Source organism: Eumetopias jubatus, unplaced genomic scaffold (assembly GCF_037043125.1).
Source record: "Eumetopias jubatus isolate StellerSeaLion01/CBP00866 unplaced genomic scaffold, mEumJub1_p1.0 scaffold_12, whole genome shotgun sequence".
Taxonomy (NCBI): domain Eukaryota; kingdom Metazoa; phylum Chordata; class Mammalia; order Carnivora; family Otariidae; genus Eumetopias; species Eumetopias jubatus.
In genome coordinates this window covers 54,984,501-55,000,432 of record NW_028274818.1, presented here as the reverse complement: position 1 = coordinate 55,000,432, position 15,932 = coordinate 54,984,501, and the positions used below count along the sequence as shown (strand labels likewise).

Below are 15,932 nucleotides of genomic sequence, written 5' to 3'. Positions count from 1 at the left end.
GTTTCCTGTATTGTATTAAAAGATACTTTTAAATCATAAGCTGTTGGAAAGAGTGAATAATATGTGTTCAGAACTTGTACAAAAAAGGAATGTGTAAAATGAAGTCAAGTAGATTATAAGCTCTATACAGGCAGAGATTGTTTTTAGCACAATAGCAGGTGGTCAATAAATGCATCAGTAAATAAAGGAACAGTAATGAGATAGGAAGTGAGCGAGGGTTTCAGGTTGCTGGATAAAAAAGAAAAACACTAATTCCTTTCCTCAATAAATATTTCTTGAGTACTTACTATAAAAGTAATCTATTTACAACATTCCTATCAAATGTTGTCTTCCAAAATTCTGCATAACTTCTAGATTTATACATATCTGCATAGAATGTTCTGGGATAGGGACGCCTGGGTGTCTCAGTCAGTTAAGTGTCTGCCTTCAGCTCAGGTCATGATCCCAGGGTCCTAGAATCGAGCCCCACTTCGGGATCCAGCCCCACTTCGGGATCCCTGTTCAGTGTGGAGCCTGCTTCTCCATCTGCCTCTCCCCCAACTTGTGCTCTCTCTAAATAAATAAATAAATAAAATCTTAAAAAAAAAAAAAAGAATGTTCTGGGATAAATTAGAAATTGAATGTTATATAAAAACTACTCTGAACTCTGAGACAATTATAGAACTAACATTCTTTATCTGCAATTCCAAAAATCTAAAAAGTTCTGAAAACCAAGAGGTTTTGTAAGTTTGGAGCCAAAACTTATTTGGAGGAAAACATGACCTGAATTGATGTTAGCTAATTTATTTATACGTTTTACTTATATACTTAGAGTAATCAGATATTTCTTCTTTTTATTTTAGCGAGGGAGAGGGAAAGAGAGACTCTTAAGCAGGTTCCACACCCAGCAGCAGAACCCAACTCAGGGCTCTATCTCACAACTCTGAGATCATGACTTCAGCCGAAATCAAGAGTCGGACGCTTAACCGACTGAGCCACCCAGGCACCCCATAATCAGACATTTCTCTGAAAAATACTAATATACTTGGAGGTGCTGCTCCAGAGGCCAAAAAGCCTATTATATATGGGCGCCTGGGTGGCTCAGATGGTTAAGCATCTGCCTTCAGCTCAGGTCATGATCCCAGGGTCCTGGGCTTGAGCCCCACATCGGGCTCTTGGCTCAGCAAGGAGCCTGCTTCTCCCTTTCCCTCTGCCTCTCTCCCTGCTCATGCTTTCTCTTCTCTCTCTCTGTATCTCTGTGTCTCAAATGAATAAATAAAATCCTTTAAGAAAAAAAAAGCCTATTATATAATATGCATTTAACTACCTTTTTAAAATCTGAAAAACTCTGAATTCCAACCATATTTGGTTCCAGAATTCTGAATAAGATGCTGTGTATTTGTATAAAATTCACTTTGAAAGACTAGAAAAGTCTGTGAGTATAATTTGATCAATAGTGGAAGTAGAATTCAACTGAGTCACCCATCTAAGTAACATATACTTTAAAATATTTACTATGAAGAAAAAACAGAATTAGAATAAAGCCATAAACTTTAGATTTTTCTAAAACAAATTATTTACAAAAGGAATGAAGACATATTTTGATCTGTTTGAAAAATTAAGATTCTAAACTCACCCTTTCACTTTTCACAGAACCAGTGACATCATCATCATTTAGGTGGCGCTTAAACTTGGGAGGCATACTTTTTACTCAAAAAGTACTCTTCTCTTTCCCAGCAGAGTAAGTATTCACCACCTTGAAGAGAAAATAAATTTCATCAGATTTGAGACTTTGGGGTAGAAGCTAAATTACTTCAATAGTGTTCAAGGCCTTGTATGAAGGAGCCTCCTTCATTTCTCGGACTTTACTGCCTTCCCGCTTGCTTCATTCCGGGTAATCCTGTCCTCCATGCCAGGCCTCAATACATAAAAAATAGTTAAAACTATGAGAAAATGGATGTAACTTGGGGCGCCTGGGTGGCTCAGTCGTTAAGCGTCTGCCTTCAGCTCAGGTCATGATCCCAGAGTCCTGGGATCGAGCCCTACATCGGGCTCTCTGCTCCGCGGGAAGCCTGCTTCTCCCTCTCCCACTCCCCCTGCTTGTGTTCCTGCTCTCGCTGTATGTCTCTCTGTCAAATAAATAAATAAAATCTTTAAAAAAGAAAAAAAAAAGAAAATGGATGTAACTTTTAAGAGAGAACATGTAGGGGAAATTAGTGAAAGTTTTTACAAAATTCAAGAGCAGATTGCTTAGGAGAGGGGGAAATTAGGAGAAAATGAGACATTAAATGCTTTAAGATTTTAACCTGGAATCAGAAGACAGCAGTACACTCCTAGTTTTCGTATTTTTAGTTAGTTGATTAAACAATGATTCAGTTTCTTCATCTATAAAATAGTGATTTTTAGGCTTCTACATGGAGTTGAGATGGTCAAATCAGGTAATACATGCAAAAATATTCTGTAAGTTATAACATCCTATTCCAAAGCACAGCACTAGGCTCCAAGAAAAGGGACAAGTTTAGTAAGTAGTGGGTTAAACAGAGCCAGGTTTTTTGGTTTTGTTTTTATTTTATTGCTACAGGAAAGTCTCATAGCTTTTTATATGCTAATATGCATTGTGATTTTCTAGGAAAATGCTTGAGTATGGAGTTTATTCAAATTTTCTTGAGAAAAAGCTGACATGCAAATTTGAGTTTTCAGTATCTTAGATTAGAAGATAGATGAAAAATGAGAATAGCTAAGGTACTGGATCTTTTACTATGTGGTAGGCACTGTGCTCAGTGATTTACATGCATTTTCTTTTAGTCTTTATGATACTCCTTTAAAGTAGGCTCTAAGAAGCTAAGAACTAAGGCTGAGTAAAGATAAGTAACTAATAGTCTCTCTACTGATTAAAATAGCAGAAACATAGGCTCAAGTTAATCAATGGCTATCCGTGATCAGTTTTAATATGTATTAAATTAACAGAACCTATTCTGTTCTAGAAAGACCACTTCTCTGTAACAACCCAACAGCCCTCTTCCCCTTTTCACAAAAAGAAACAACTCTAAGATCTTTAAGTATAATAAGACATCGGTTTGCTGGCTAATATTATATATAAGCCCAGAGGCCAGTTTCATAAACCAAATAAAAGTAATATTTTAAGTTGGCCTCCTATCAAAACAAATTGATAGTTTTCTTTGATAAGAAATGCTTCCAAACCAGAAACTTAACCACTTGTAACAAAAACCAAATTCTTGCTACCTAAGTAACAGCTCTAGAGTTCTTTATTCCATGATATTTCTGTCACGTACATCTGGCCCATTTTATTCCTCATACTTTGATTTCAGAATAATTCATTCACACAGAAATGTTATAGCATGCAGAAAAAAAAAAAAAAAACAGATCAGAAAGGAAGCAACTGAAAAATCTGTGCTTTTCAATTATACCTGCATGTTATTATTTCTATTTTAAACCCAACAAAGGGGCTGCTTTAATACCCTAAGGCAAAAAACAGGCAGACTTAACATCTTTATGAAATACACAGTCAAGCTACAAGTTTAATGATGAGCAAACCCCATCATCAGGTCCTAAAATCCAAGGATCAGCCTCTTGAAGGCAAGAAACCAGTGTCTGACAAACAGAAAAGACATCAGCAAAACATCAAGCAAGATTAACTGTGCTTGATGAACCAGAGAGCAACTGATGATTTGTGCCAAACAACTAGTAAAAAAAAAAAGAATGCTCAGAAATGAGGCATCTATTTCTACCTAAAATTTCTCCTGCAAAAAATACACATGAATTCGGGGATTTGTGTGTGGGTACATATGTAAGTAAGACAGCTTTCATGATGTATTTCAACTGAGAGTTGAACAGCAATATATAATTCATTTAAAAAAGTCACATCATATGCTTATTTCATCATCATATGTTTACAATCTCGTGTATATTTTTTGAAGAGGCAGTTTAAGTTCTCTATTCAAAGTCTTTACATGTAATACACTTCTAACCTGTTGTTTAATAATGTTGGCTTCTTTTTTGCTTTACACAGAAAACTAAACCCCCCATGTATTTCGTTTCACAAGAAGCTTTAATCTGGGCAGAGGTTTCCCTTTTCCCGGCCTCCATTCCCTGACTCTTGTTCCTCATCTCCATCACCAGTCTTGGTTGGTGCAGTTTCACGGAAATACGTGACTTGGATGGGCACAGCCTAGAGATGTTACTCACAAAAACTGTCAAACTATAATGATTCACCTCACCTTCTGGTCATTATAAACGCAGCAGGGTTGGCGTTCTTTCTCCCGTGACTTTAAACTCGCCTCCCCACCCCCATCTGTCGCACCAGGCCACGTCCCCCGACATCTGCTCCTAACTCTGGTCCTTCCTACCCCAAGATACCCACTCACATTCCAGGCTACCTCCCACTCTTCCTAAACCCGCCTCACGCCCTCCACTGTTCTCTTCCCATCTCCCGCGAGCACCCTTCAATTGCCTTTCTTCTCCTCCTCAACCGCCCCCCATCCGCACACCCCAGTCCTGGTCGTCTTCCACGACTCCCGGCCCGCATCCAGGGTTTCCCCAGTCTGGGGTCCCTCCCCGACCCCCCCCCCCCCCAGGCCGGTCCCGCAGCCCAAGGCGGACGTTGGGAGGCGGCGGAACAGGGGCGTCGTCTCCGTCTCCTTCCTCCTCACATCAGCCCCTCCCGTCGGGACGGCCGGCGCCAGTACCTGAGTCTCCGGGGGAGCTCCGGGCCGCTCTCCGGGGCGGGCAGCGCTGGGAGGGCGGGGGAAGGAGTGGGAAGCGCAGGAAGAAAGCGGGGAGGGGGAGAGTGGGCGCGGACCCGGCGTCTGCCGCTCCGCCGCAGCAGCGCCCCCGCTCATCGAGCCGATCGGTGCTCCGCGGCCTGGCGCCAGGCGGAGGGGGCGGGCCCAGGCCGCGGAGATGGTCGAGGGAGTCGAGGGGAGCGAGTGGAGCGTGGAGGGCAGGAGTTGTGGGTGTTCAGAGGAGGTGGAGGAAGCTCTGAGAAGTCACTCAGGGTGGCGTTCCGGGTACAAGCTCCGGGTTGGGGTTGAGGGAGGCGTTTAGAAGGTAATACTCTGTGCGCAGCTCATGCCCCTGGGCTAAAGAAGCCGAGTAGAAAACGAGGAGGGTGGTTCGCAGCTCCAGGACAGCTTCGGATCGTCTGGGGCCCTTTTCGGAAGATGTGTGACCCCTTGTTTATCGATGCAGTTAGACTAAAAGGGAGATAACTGAGGGTTGCTAATCCCGTCTCCTCATTCTAGACGTTCGGAATCTCTCATCCGGAAAGGAGATTTACTTGAGGTTGCACAGCTGTTTTGGAAAGATTTAGGATGCGGGCTCGGTGTTCTTTCCCCTGTATCCTTGACTTCTTAACCTAAAATAACTAGGTCTAGACACCGGAGCCTTCAAGTTTCAGGTGGGAAATCACCCTTGAATTCTTTCACCATATGATACTGAAGTCGCCGGGCACAGTAATTCAGAACACCAATTCCAGATTTGCTTTTACTTTCTCGTTTCACTTATCCATTCCTCCCACACAGGCCCCAGCAGGACTGTTTTACTAATCCCTCCCCCCCTTATCGTTTGTATCACGCATCTTTCTCATTTAATACCTATAGGTCCCTTGTTGATAGTGTTTCAGTGCATTTTTAAGTCAAAACATTGTAACAAATTAAAAGATGCCTTGCTAGGACAATGACTCAACTCAATTACCTAAAGTTGAAGCTTTACAAGCTTTAAAAATTATGATGCCCAGGCACTACTTTGAGATTCTGATTCAACTGGCCGGCGATGCCGAGAAACAGTGAACCGTGGGTTCTCAACTGAAGCTTCCGAAAGCCTGGTGTTGGACTAGTTCACTACTACCTGTGAGTCTACTTCTCAGACCCAGGCTGACTTGGACCTAGAAGGGAAGCTTCTTACAGTTTCTCTGCCTAGGCATGATGGTGAGACTACCCCAGACCCGAAAGTTATTTTTTCTTCCACAATTGATTTTATATCTGTAAATCTGCTTGTTATGGGGTGCTTCCCTGCTTTGGTGCCTTAGTAAATTCGAGCATGAGGCAATTACAGGATTAGCCCTTCTTACACCACAATTTACGACATGATTATCGAGTTGTAGGGGCAACTCACTGCATAGCTTCTATGAATAAATATTTTTTTTTTAAAGATTTTTGACAGCGCGTGCCCCCGAGTGGGGGAGGGTCAGAGGGAAAGGGAGAGAATCTCAAACAGATTCCAGGCTCTGCTGGGACCCCAGCAGAGGTGGGGCTCGATCTCAGGACGCTGAGATCAAGACCTAAGTGGAAATCAAGAGCCCGACACTTAACAAACTGAGCCACCAAGGCGTCCTTTTTGGTTTTGTTTTAACCGTAATTCTTTAGTTCTGCCAACCATCTTGGTATGATTGCTTAGGGGAGGGGTAATGCTAGTCCCACCCCTTAATCACCTGAACAAAGTCCCCTTGACTACCCCCAACATTTTTGAAAGCTCAGAAAATGTCATTTTACAGTTATTATGAATTAGATATACCAATAAACTGAAAGAATATAAGTAGCACGGGATATAGGGTCAGAACAGGGTTCCAGTCTCACCAACTTGAATTATTTGGTTATTTTTACCCTATTTTCTCTTTCTTGAGTTTCAATTATTCAGATGTTGGTTCTCTAATTTATCATTTCTCTTTCAACATCAGACCTTCTGTCTTAACTGGGCGTGGTATCCTCTGAGCCAGAGATCTTTTGTTTTACCCTCTTCTAATACTAAATCTCTGGGCTTCTACTGGATTGGAGAAGGGATTCTGAGCATTTGATTCTTAAACAAATTGTCTATTATTCCTCGTTTTTAGCTCACATCAGGCTCAGAGTTACCTAGCACTTCCAATTCCTGAGCCTTATGCAGGGTTTAGCTATGCCAATCAGGTTGCTTCATGGCCTGCTTAGGATTCTTGTTTCTTAAGTCTGCTAAGGTAATTGTCAATTATAAGCATGTGAACAACTGTTCAACATCAAAGTGTAAATCAAAATAAATACCATTTTTCATCTATCAGTGACCAGGAAGGAAGGAGTTAAGCAGCAGATCTGCAATCCATTCTCTCCCATTATAGAGGAATACTCCTAGAAAGCAAGCAAGCATTTGATTCTTAGAAATATGGTAATAAAAGACTTCCTGGTAAACAAACTAGTATCCCCTAGTAGGAGAGTTCATATCTATAGAATTCCTTTAGCAGGATAGCCCTGGACTGAGACTGTTTAGTAAACACAGCAGAAATCTGTGGATTTGAGGTGCATGACTGGAAAATATCATGTAAGTTATGTAACTTAGCATGTAATGGAGATGTGTTTCATAACTGAGTTGGTTCCTTCTGTGTAAGTGAGGAGACTGCATACCTTATTTAGAAACCACATCAATTATCTTGGGTGGAGGTGCATCCAAAGGAAGAAAGGACCTGAGGAGCAGCACCAAGAGTCCTGGACCTCTTCCTGTTTTGTCTGTGACCCTTGGTTACTGGTGTCTTTGAAATCAGTGAAGCTTGAAATTAGGTAAGATCTCTGATTTCTGAGTTGTGAGTCTAATTTGAAACTTTGATCCTTTTGTTAGCTCAGTGGCAAAGATGAAAAAGTTTGACGATACAGTGTTGGAGGTATGTACATGTGGTATTATGGGTAGGAGGCTAAGGAGGTGGGAAGAACAAGCTTTCTTAAACACTGTTGGTGGAAGTATAAATTGGTACAAATTTTTTTAAAGTTCAGGGTGACAATACATGTCAAAAATTTATACGAAGTTCCTTTTGACCTAATAATTCCACTTCTAAAACTGATCCCATAAATAAACTTACACAAATTGTATAAAGGCATTTTCTAAGAATATTCTTTAAAAGATTTTTGGAACAAGACTGAAAAAAAAAAAAAAGAAAGAAACTTTAATTGTCCCACAATAGGAAATAAGTTTGGTATATCCAATTCAGTAGAACAGTATACAGCCATCAAGATGAAGTAGCTCTACCTGCACTGACTTGGAATATCTCTGTTACTGTAAGGTGAGAAGCAAGGTGCAGAACAATATGTAGACTCTGCTTCTACGTGAGCATCACAAACAAAACAAACAAACAAGAAAACAAAAACAAAAACCCAGAAGGGCTGGGAATCTAGTATGGAAGGTGATGTTATGGACTGAATTGTGTCCTCCTCACCCCCTCCCAATTCATATGTTGAAGCCCTAATCCAGAGTGTGACTGTATGTAGGTGATTAAGTTTAAATGCGGGTGGTCATAAGGGTGAGGTTCTAATCTGATAGGGCTGATGTTCATATGTATGGGCACAGAGATGAGGCCATGTGAGGACACTTTGAGAAAGTGGCCTTCTACAAGCCAGGAAGAGAAGTTTCATGAGAAACCAACTCTGATGGCACCTTGATCTGGGACTGCTAGCCCCTAAAACTGTGAGAAAATTTCTGTTGTTTAAGCCATCTGGTCTGTGGCATTTTGTTATAACAACCCTAGCAGACTAATAGAGAAAGGAAACCTTTCCTAATTGTGTGGTATTTTGTACCATTAGAATATTTTACCATGGGTATCACTTTTTTAGTTAAAAAAAAAAATACACTAGAAATTCTCTTTCCCATTGAAATTGGGACTAGTTGTTGGCTGGTTAATTTAAAAAGTGGTAAAGATCATTTAAAAAGGCAGATATACCTTAACCTTTTTATTTTGACTCAAATGTATCATTATACATTTACTCACTAATCTTTGAAATAGGGCCAAGACCTTTTATCTGAAAAGAAATCTGTTGGTTGGAGCACCCCAGTGTCTTTATTATGAATTGCACTGTTTAAATTGTTTACAATTTTCAGGGCGCCCAGGTGGCTCAGTCGTTAAGCGTCTGCCTTCGGCTCAGGTCATGATCCCAGGGTCCTGGGATAGAGCCCCACATCGGGCTCCCTGCTTGGCAAGAAGCCTGCTTCTCCCTCTCCCATTCCCCCTGCTTGTGTTCCCTCTCTTGCTGTGTCTCTCTCTGTCAAATAAATAAATAAAATCTTAAAAAATAAATAGTTTACAATTTTCAGTTTCATTTTTTTTCAAAATACAGCAAGAATTTTTAAAAGACACCTTTGAAAAAGTTTGAATGCCAAGTCAGTCTAGATTTTGTACAATTTTTTCCCCAAAGTTTTATGCATTTTTCTTACCCACATCTAATTCTACAGTAACTTCTGTTCACCTTCAATTTAGTTTTCATAAAAACAACTTTCTATTTGTACTTTAGTTTGAATATTTAAAGTCCAGAAGTATAATAAGAGGTGTAAATATTTATATTAGAATTACAAATTGACTCTAGGGGTGCCTGGCTGGCCCAGCTAGAAGAGTATGCAATTTCTGATCTTGGAGTTATTAGTTCGAGCCCCACATTGGGCAGAGAGTTTACTTTAAAAAAAAAAATACAAATTGACTTTTTTTTTTTTAAGATTTTATTTATTTGACAGAGAGAGAGACAGCGAGAGAGGGAACACAAGCAGGGGGAGTGGGAGAGGGAGAAGCAGGCTTCCCGCCGAGCAGGGAGCCCGATGGGGGGCTTGATCCCAGGACCCTGAGATCATGACCTGAGCCGAAGGCAGTCGCTTAACCAACTGAGCCACCCAGGCACCCCCAAATTGACTTTTGATAAGCATATAGCTCAACTGTTTTGGTGAGGAAGTACATAGGTGTATCATTTAGCTAACCTACTAGCTTCTTGTGCTCAGAGAGTCTCGTATTGTGTAAATATAGTTAGCTTATTTTACTTTTAATTTTGAAAGAATCTCAAACTTAAGAATATGCACAAATAAGTCTTGCAAATCCTTCATCCAGACTCACTGGTTAACATTTTTTTCTAATGCTAGTCTCAACTCCTAATTGAATTTCATGACTCACAGCATAAATGACGCTGAAATAGTTCAGGCCAGTCTCTCCTTCATATAGATGAAGAAACAGGGCCAGAGAGTTTACATGACTTAAGGGAGTTGTTAACATTTCACTTCATTTGTTTTATTCTCTCGAAATATGTAACTTCCCCACCCAATTATTTTAGTTACAGTATCATGTCTCTTTACCCCTCAATACTTCAGTGGGTATTTCCTAAGAACAGAACATTTCTTTTCATAACTGCAATTCAATTAAATTAAAAAAATTTAACATTGACACAATATTATTTTCTAATAAAGCATCCATATTCTAAATTTGCCGGTGGTTCCAATTATGTCCTATGTGGCATCAGTGAGTGATTCTACACAGAGAGAATGAAGAGTAAAGAGTAACAGAGCAAGAGGGCTAAGTGGAGTCTGTTTTTTAAAGACAGATTCTACTATAGTTTTTGTTAAAAATATGCAATAAAATGAGAATGTCCTCTGTGCTTCTCTCATGGAATTTTAGATGTGACATTATAAGATGGGCTCATAGAAATGCTTTTTTTCTTCTAACTCTTATTTGATATGACCTGTTGTTAAGAATTTTATCTTTGAGAAATTGCCTCCTACAAAGATGAGAAGAACAGAGAAACCTGTGCAGGAATATGCTCTAATTGTGTTAAAAATTTATTTATGACTCCTCTGAAAGTTAAAAATGGCTACCATTTAGGGACGCCTGGGTGGCTCAGTCAAGTGTCTGCCTTTGGCTCAGGTCATGATCCCAGGGTCCTGAGATCGAGCCCCATTGTCAGGCTCCTTGCTCAGCAGGGAGCTGGCTTCTCCCTCTGCCTGCCACTCCCCCTGCTTGTACTCTCACTCTCTCTTTCACACTCCCTTCTGGCAAATAAATAACTAAAATCTTAAAAAAAAAAATGGCTACCATTTATTGAATGCCTACTTTTATTTATTTTAAAGCTTTATTTATTTATTTGAGAGAGTGTATGCGTGCATGAGGGGAGAGGCAGAGGGAGAGAGAATCCCAAGCAGGCTCCCTGCTGAACACAGAGCCCGACTGAGGGCTCAATCCCACAACCCTGAGATCACAACCTGAGCCGAAACCAAGAGTCAGATGCTTAACTGATTGAGCCACCCAAGTGCCCCTAAATGCCTACTTTTAAAAGCACTATGCTTAATGATTAGCATATGTTATTTTATTTCTGCACAACAACCCTCTGATAACAAGTGTCATTTTCCTCATTTTATCTATGTGGAAACTAAGGTTTTGAGATGAACTGTGTAACTTGTCAAAGGCAAGAGAAGTGTGAAGCTAGGCACATTGGTAAATACTGCAGAGCTACATGTTTAAGGTGAGATCAATATTTTATCAAAATGGGCTGCGTGATTTTCCCTTATAATAGAAATTAGGCAGTTTATTCTTAAAGCATTGTATAGATGGAATCTGTCAGGTCTAATGTCTTGCGATAATCTCATTTGAATCAGGAGGCTTTAGTCTGTTGTTGGTCAACTACAATTTTAATTTCTTGCTCAAGATGGTTAATACTAACCTTGGGTGCTATATCAAGGTAAATAAATTCACCCATCAGATAAGTGACAGGCATTCTGTAAAAGTCTGGGGATATAAAGATGGTGAACAGTGCTAGCTGTCTTTCAAGACCTCACAAACTTACATAGACTAAGCAACTATTAAAACTGAGTGTATTATAGGGGTGCCTGGCTGGCTCAGTTGGTAGAATCTGTGATTCTTGATCTCGGGGTTGAGTTTGAGCCCCACGTTGGGTGTAGTGATTACTTAAAAATAAAATCTTAAAAAAAATTTGAGTAAAGTTATAGATTCAAGTGAACAATGGAATATATATATATGTGTGTGTGTGTATATACACACATACACACGAATACTTTAGCAAATAGAAGAATTGCCTAAGGTGATCTAGTAATATCAAAGGTGAATTACTTTATTAGAGTTTAACAATAAATTAAAACCACAAGGGGAATCAAGCAGAGATGCTGATATACCTCAGGAAGAGAAGCCGCCATTACTATTTCTAGGTATGAAGAGGCAGGTGAAGGGTCAACAGAACATGGCAAGAGCCACAGTTGTAGGAGAGGGGCTGTCTCACAGGATGGTCATAGATAGAGGAATGCTACCATTGCTAAGACAGCTCAGACCTATTTCTCCTACCTCTCTTGCCAACTAAGTGAACCCCATGCAAAAACAAAAGCAAGGTGGTCAAGTCTGCCCTTTTGTTTAGATACACTTCTCTTTGGAGAGAGTATTTTAGCATTCCCAGAGCATGGGAATCCTCAGCTCCAACTACCATCTCTATGAAGCCATCCAAGGAAGAATGTATACAAAGAAAAGGGCACTTAGGAGAATGAGAGGAATAGAGGATAAGGAGAGCAGCTAATGAGAAGTGGTTAGAGCAGGGCACCTGGCTGCCTCAGTGGGTAGAGCATGTGATTCTTGATCTTGAGGTCATGAGTTCAAGCCCCACATTGGGGGTAGTGTTTACTTAATAATAAAAATTAAAAAAAGTGGACAGCAGTAAACATAACAATGAAGACAGGGCAATGTAAAACAAAGAGGAATGGTTATTAACATCAAAAACTTCAGGGCTGCCTGGCTGGCTCTGTCAGAAGAGCATATGACTCTTGATCTTGGGGTTGTGAGTTCGAGCCCCACGTTGCATATAGAGATTACTAAAAAAACAAAACAAAACAAAACTTTAAAAAACCTGTTAAAATAAAAAATAAAAAAATTTTTTTAAAGATTTTATTTCTTTATTTTGACAGAGAGACACAGTGAGCGAGGGAACACAAGCAGGGGGAGTGGGAGAGGGAGAAGAAGCAGGCTTCCCATGGAGCAGGGAGCCCAATGTGGAGCTCGATCCCAGGACCCTGGGACCATGACCTGAGCCGAAGGCAGACCCTTAACGACTGAGCCACCCAGGCGCCCCTAAAATAAAAATTTTTTAAAAACTTCAAAGAAATTGGTGGGGGTGGGGGAAGGTGGGAATGATGGCTAGAAAAAGCCTTAAATTTGCTGACTCACAACTATTGATTTTCTTTTTTTTTTTTAAGATTTTATTTATTTATTTGACAGCAAGAGAAGGAACACAAGGAGGAGGAGTGGGAGAGGGAGAAGCAGGCTTCCCGCTGAGGAGGGAGCCCAATGCGGGGCTCGATCCCAGGACCCTGGGATCATGACCTGAGCCAAAGGCAGACGCTTAACCAACTGAGCCACTCAGGCACCCCAATTATTGATTTTCAAGAAGTATTTTAGTAACATTATGGATGTGGAATCCATATTGTAAGAGTTAATTTTTAGTGGAATTGCAGATTATAGATTCCACTTTCAAGAAATTTAATGGTAAAGGGAAATAACACACGAGTTGCAGTCCAAGCAGCAGTAAGATCCCTTATTCCTGAGATCCTGGCTCTCTAAGACTGCAGTTTTGTCTTTCCAGTCCTGTGAGACCCCAGAGTGTAAGTGGTTTGCTTGTTTTGTTCCCCAGCAATGGTCCTTGGCCTAGGCAAAGCCCAGATGTTCAGTATCTTTCCTTGCACCCAGAATTCATAAGCACCTTCAGGGAAAAAGCAGCTGGAAGAGGTCAGCTCACCTTTTTGCAGTTCTTTCCCTGGAATCTTGGCCCTTCCAGTCTTATTGCTTTCCTGAAATAGTTCTGCTTCATAAAGATGTTTCTGGTATTTATCTGGTTTTTCTATTTATTTTTAGAAGCAATGGTCTGCCTCAATTTACTCCATCATACCTGAAAGTGGAACTATACCTAAGCCACTCTTAAAAGTACTATAAAGAGATAAGCTCATTTGCCAGTGACTATGCAAGAAAATAGAGGGTTTTCTAAAAGGGAGAGTTTCGTAGGTCCTTTCAGATACACCTCGGTAGTCAGAACTCACTATTCTTCATAGGCTCTGACCAGAGGGTGAGCAAGCGTGAGAAGAGGATCCTGGTTTCTTCTGGCAATGAAGGCACTATTCAGAGATACTTGAACCAGCTCCCCTTCTGCCATATATCACAGATTTAGTGGAAAGATAAGAAGAATCTACTTTTATATTTCTATATGTACATATTCTCTATCTAAACCTTTATATGTATGATATGTACACATTTATCATTCCTCTTTTACTTTATTAGAGTTGCGAATATTTTTGTTTTTCATTTTTAGTCTTTTTTTTTTTTAAGCAAAGAAGATTCTGCATCACTGCTCATACTCATTTCAAAGCTCAAGATACAATCCATGAAAAGTTGGGTCTTAGAATCACAGTCACACTTCACTGAGTTAAAGTGACACACAAATCATAGTTCCCTGCTTTACATGCTATGGTCACAAGTATAGAGCAGTTATTTAAAAGGAATGGAATGGGGTGCCTGGGTGGCTCAGTTGGTTAAGCGACTGCCTTCGGCTCAGGTCATGATCCCGGAGTCCTGGGATGGAGTCCCGCATTGGGTTCCCTGCTCAGCAGGGGGGCCTGCTTCTCCCTCTGAACCTCTCCCCTCTCATACTGTTTCCCACTCTCTCTCAAATAAATAAAATCTTTAAAAAAAAAAAGGAATGGAATGATGTCGTCAGAATATCTTCAATAATATTTCAAACTTTCTTCAGAGAAAGAAAAGTTAAAGTGAAATAATAAATCATTCTCTAACAATGTTTTTTTTAAAGAATGTAGTCAGGTTTTCCCTAAGGACCTAGCTGGCCTTTCTGGTTTATTCTTTACATAATTATAGACTCAAGACAATACCAAAAGTACAGGAAAATTGTCACAACCATGAAGAAACATTTACAACACTCCTGTTAAGTGACAGGCATTGTGTACCAAGAACCTTTGCCAATCTGGTGAAGCCTAGGGACCTCTTATTAGAATAACGTTTCTAAATGCATCAAAATAAAATATACAGAATTGCAAAGGAAGGCAATTTATCATGTTATATTTTAAAAGCAAGATTTGTGATACACTAAGATATGTGCTTTATTAATTTATTAAACAACAAAATCTAGTGTCAGACCTAACATCTACCATGATTTTGAATTAGTAAGGAGCATAAACAATATTTTAAGATATCTATTATTGTAATGTGATACAAAAATCTTAGTGATTCCAATTGGTAATAAAATCACAGGTACAGCTACTACTACTGATGCTTATTTTGTGGAGATGGGTCTCCTCCACTTACTCCATTTAGAGTTGAAAGAAATGCTAAATTTCTGTTTGAGGTTAGTGAAAATAAAGATGTAATTTTTTTCCCATCCAAGTTCATACACCCTCTGAATTCTATCCACAGATTCTCAAGGGTCCCCAGATTTGGAACTCCTGCTTTAAGTATTCCATCGTCTTCTACAGGCATGGATGGCCCTGAGGGTACTGGGAAGTTCTGAGCAAAGAACAAACAGTTCTTTGGACACTTCTGCACCTTTTTGTCCCAGGCATGAAAGATCCTACTTGTTGGTAAGGTTGCTCTTACTAACTAGAATACAGGTGTTTTGCTTACTAATATGCACACAGCTCTGCCTTGCAAAGGGCCCTTGTACCATTCCTGAGAATCTTGGAGTTGGATTGGACATGAAAGGTTATCTGGTACAAAAATGTCTGTCCCTAAAACTAGAGTTACTATGTGCCAGGCCCTCTGCCACATATGTTACTGCACCTGATTCTCGAAGCAACCCCATGAGGCATATGTTATTATTCCGAGTTTATATGGACTCATTTGTTCATTCACAAAAAAGTATATTGGACATTTATTGTATAACTCTTACTAAACTAGGTGTGTGCCTTAAATATAAGCACAGAGTACAGCAGGAAAGAAAAGCATAAATTCTATATTGTGATAAGTGTTTTGAAAACAACAAACAAGTGGCTGAGAATGGGACTCAAGGGGAACCTATTTCAAGATAGGGTTGTCAGGGGAGATCTCTCTGGGGAGGTAACATTTAGGCTGAAACCAGAGAAGGAACCAGTCATGCAAAAAGCAAGGGAAAGAGTGTTCCAGACCAAAAGAACAGCAGGAACAAAGGCTGTTAGGCAGGAAAATTTAACATTTT

The 15,932-nt window shown here is 40.1% G+C and overlaps 1 protein-coding gene across 2 annotated transcripts in view; it reads right to left on the bottom strand.

The window, feature by feature from the left end:
- Window positions 1–4,855, bottom strand: part of VAMP4 (vesicle associated membrane protein 4) — a 28,129-nt gene extending 23,274 nt beyond the window's left edge. For both annotated transcript variants that reach the window (XR_003612274.2, XM_028122966.2), the window contains exons 1-2: window positions 4,686–4,855; window positions 1,616–1,735 (exon numbers count right to left, since the gene is read on the bottom strand). Coding sequence is in view for 1 of the 2 variants with exons in the window: in XM_028122966.2 (XP_027978767.1) it covers window positions 1,616–1,681 (66 nt within the window). In the remaining variant the exon portion in view is untranslated. The remainder of the gene's footprint in view (window positions 1–1,615; window positions 1,736–4,685) is intronic.
- Between the last annotated feature and the right edge of the window lie 11,077 nt (window positions 4,856–15,932).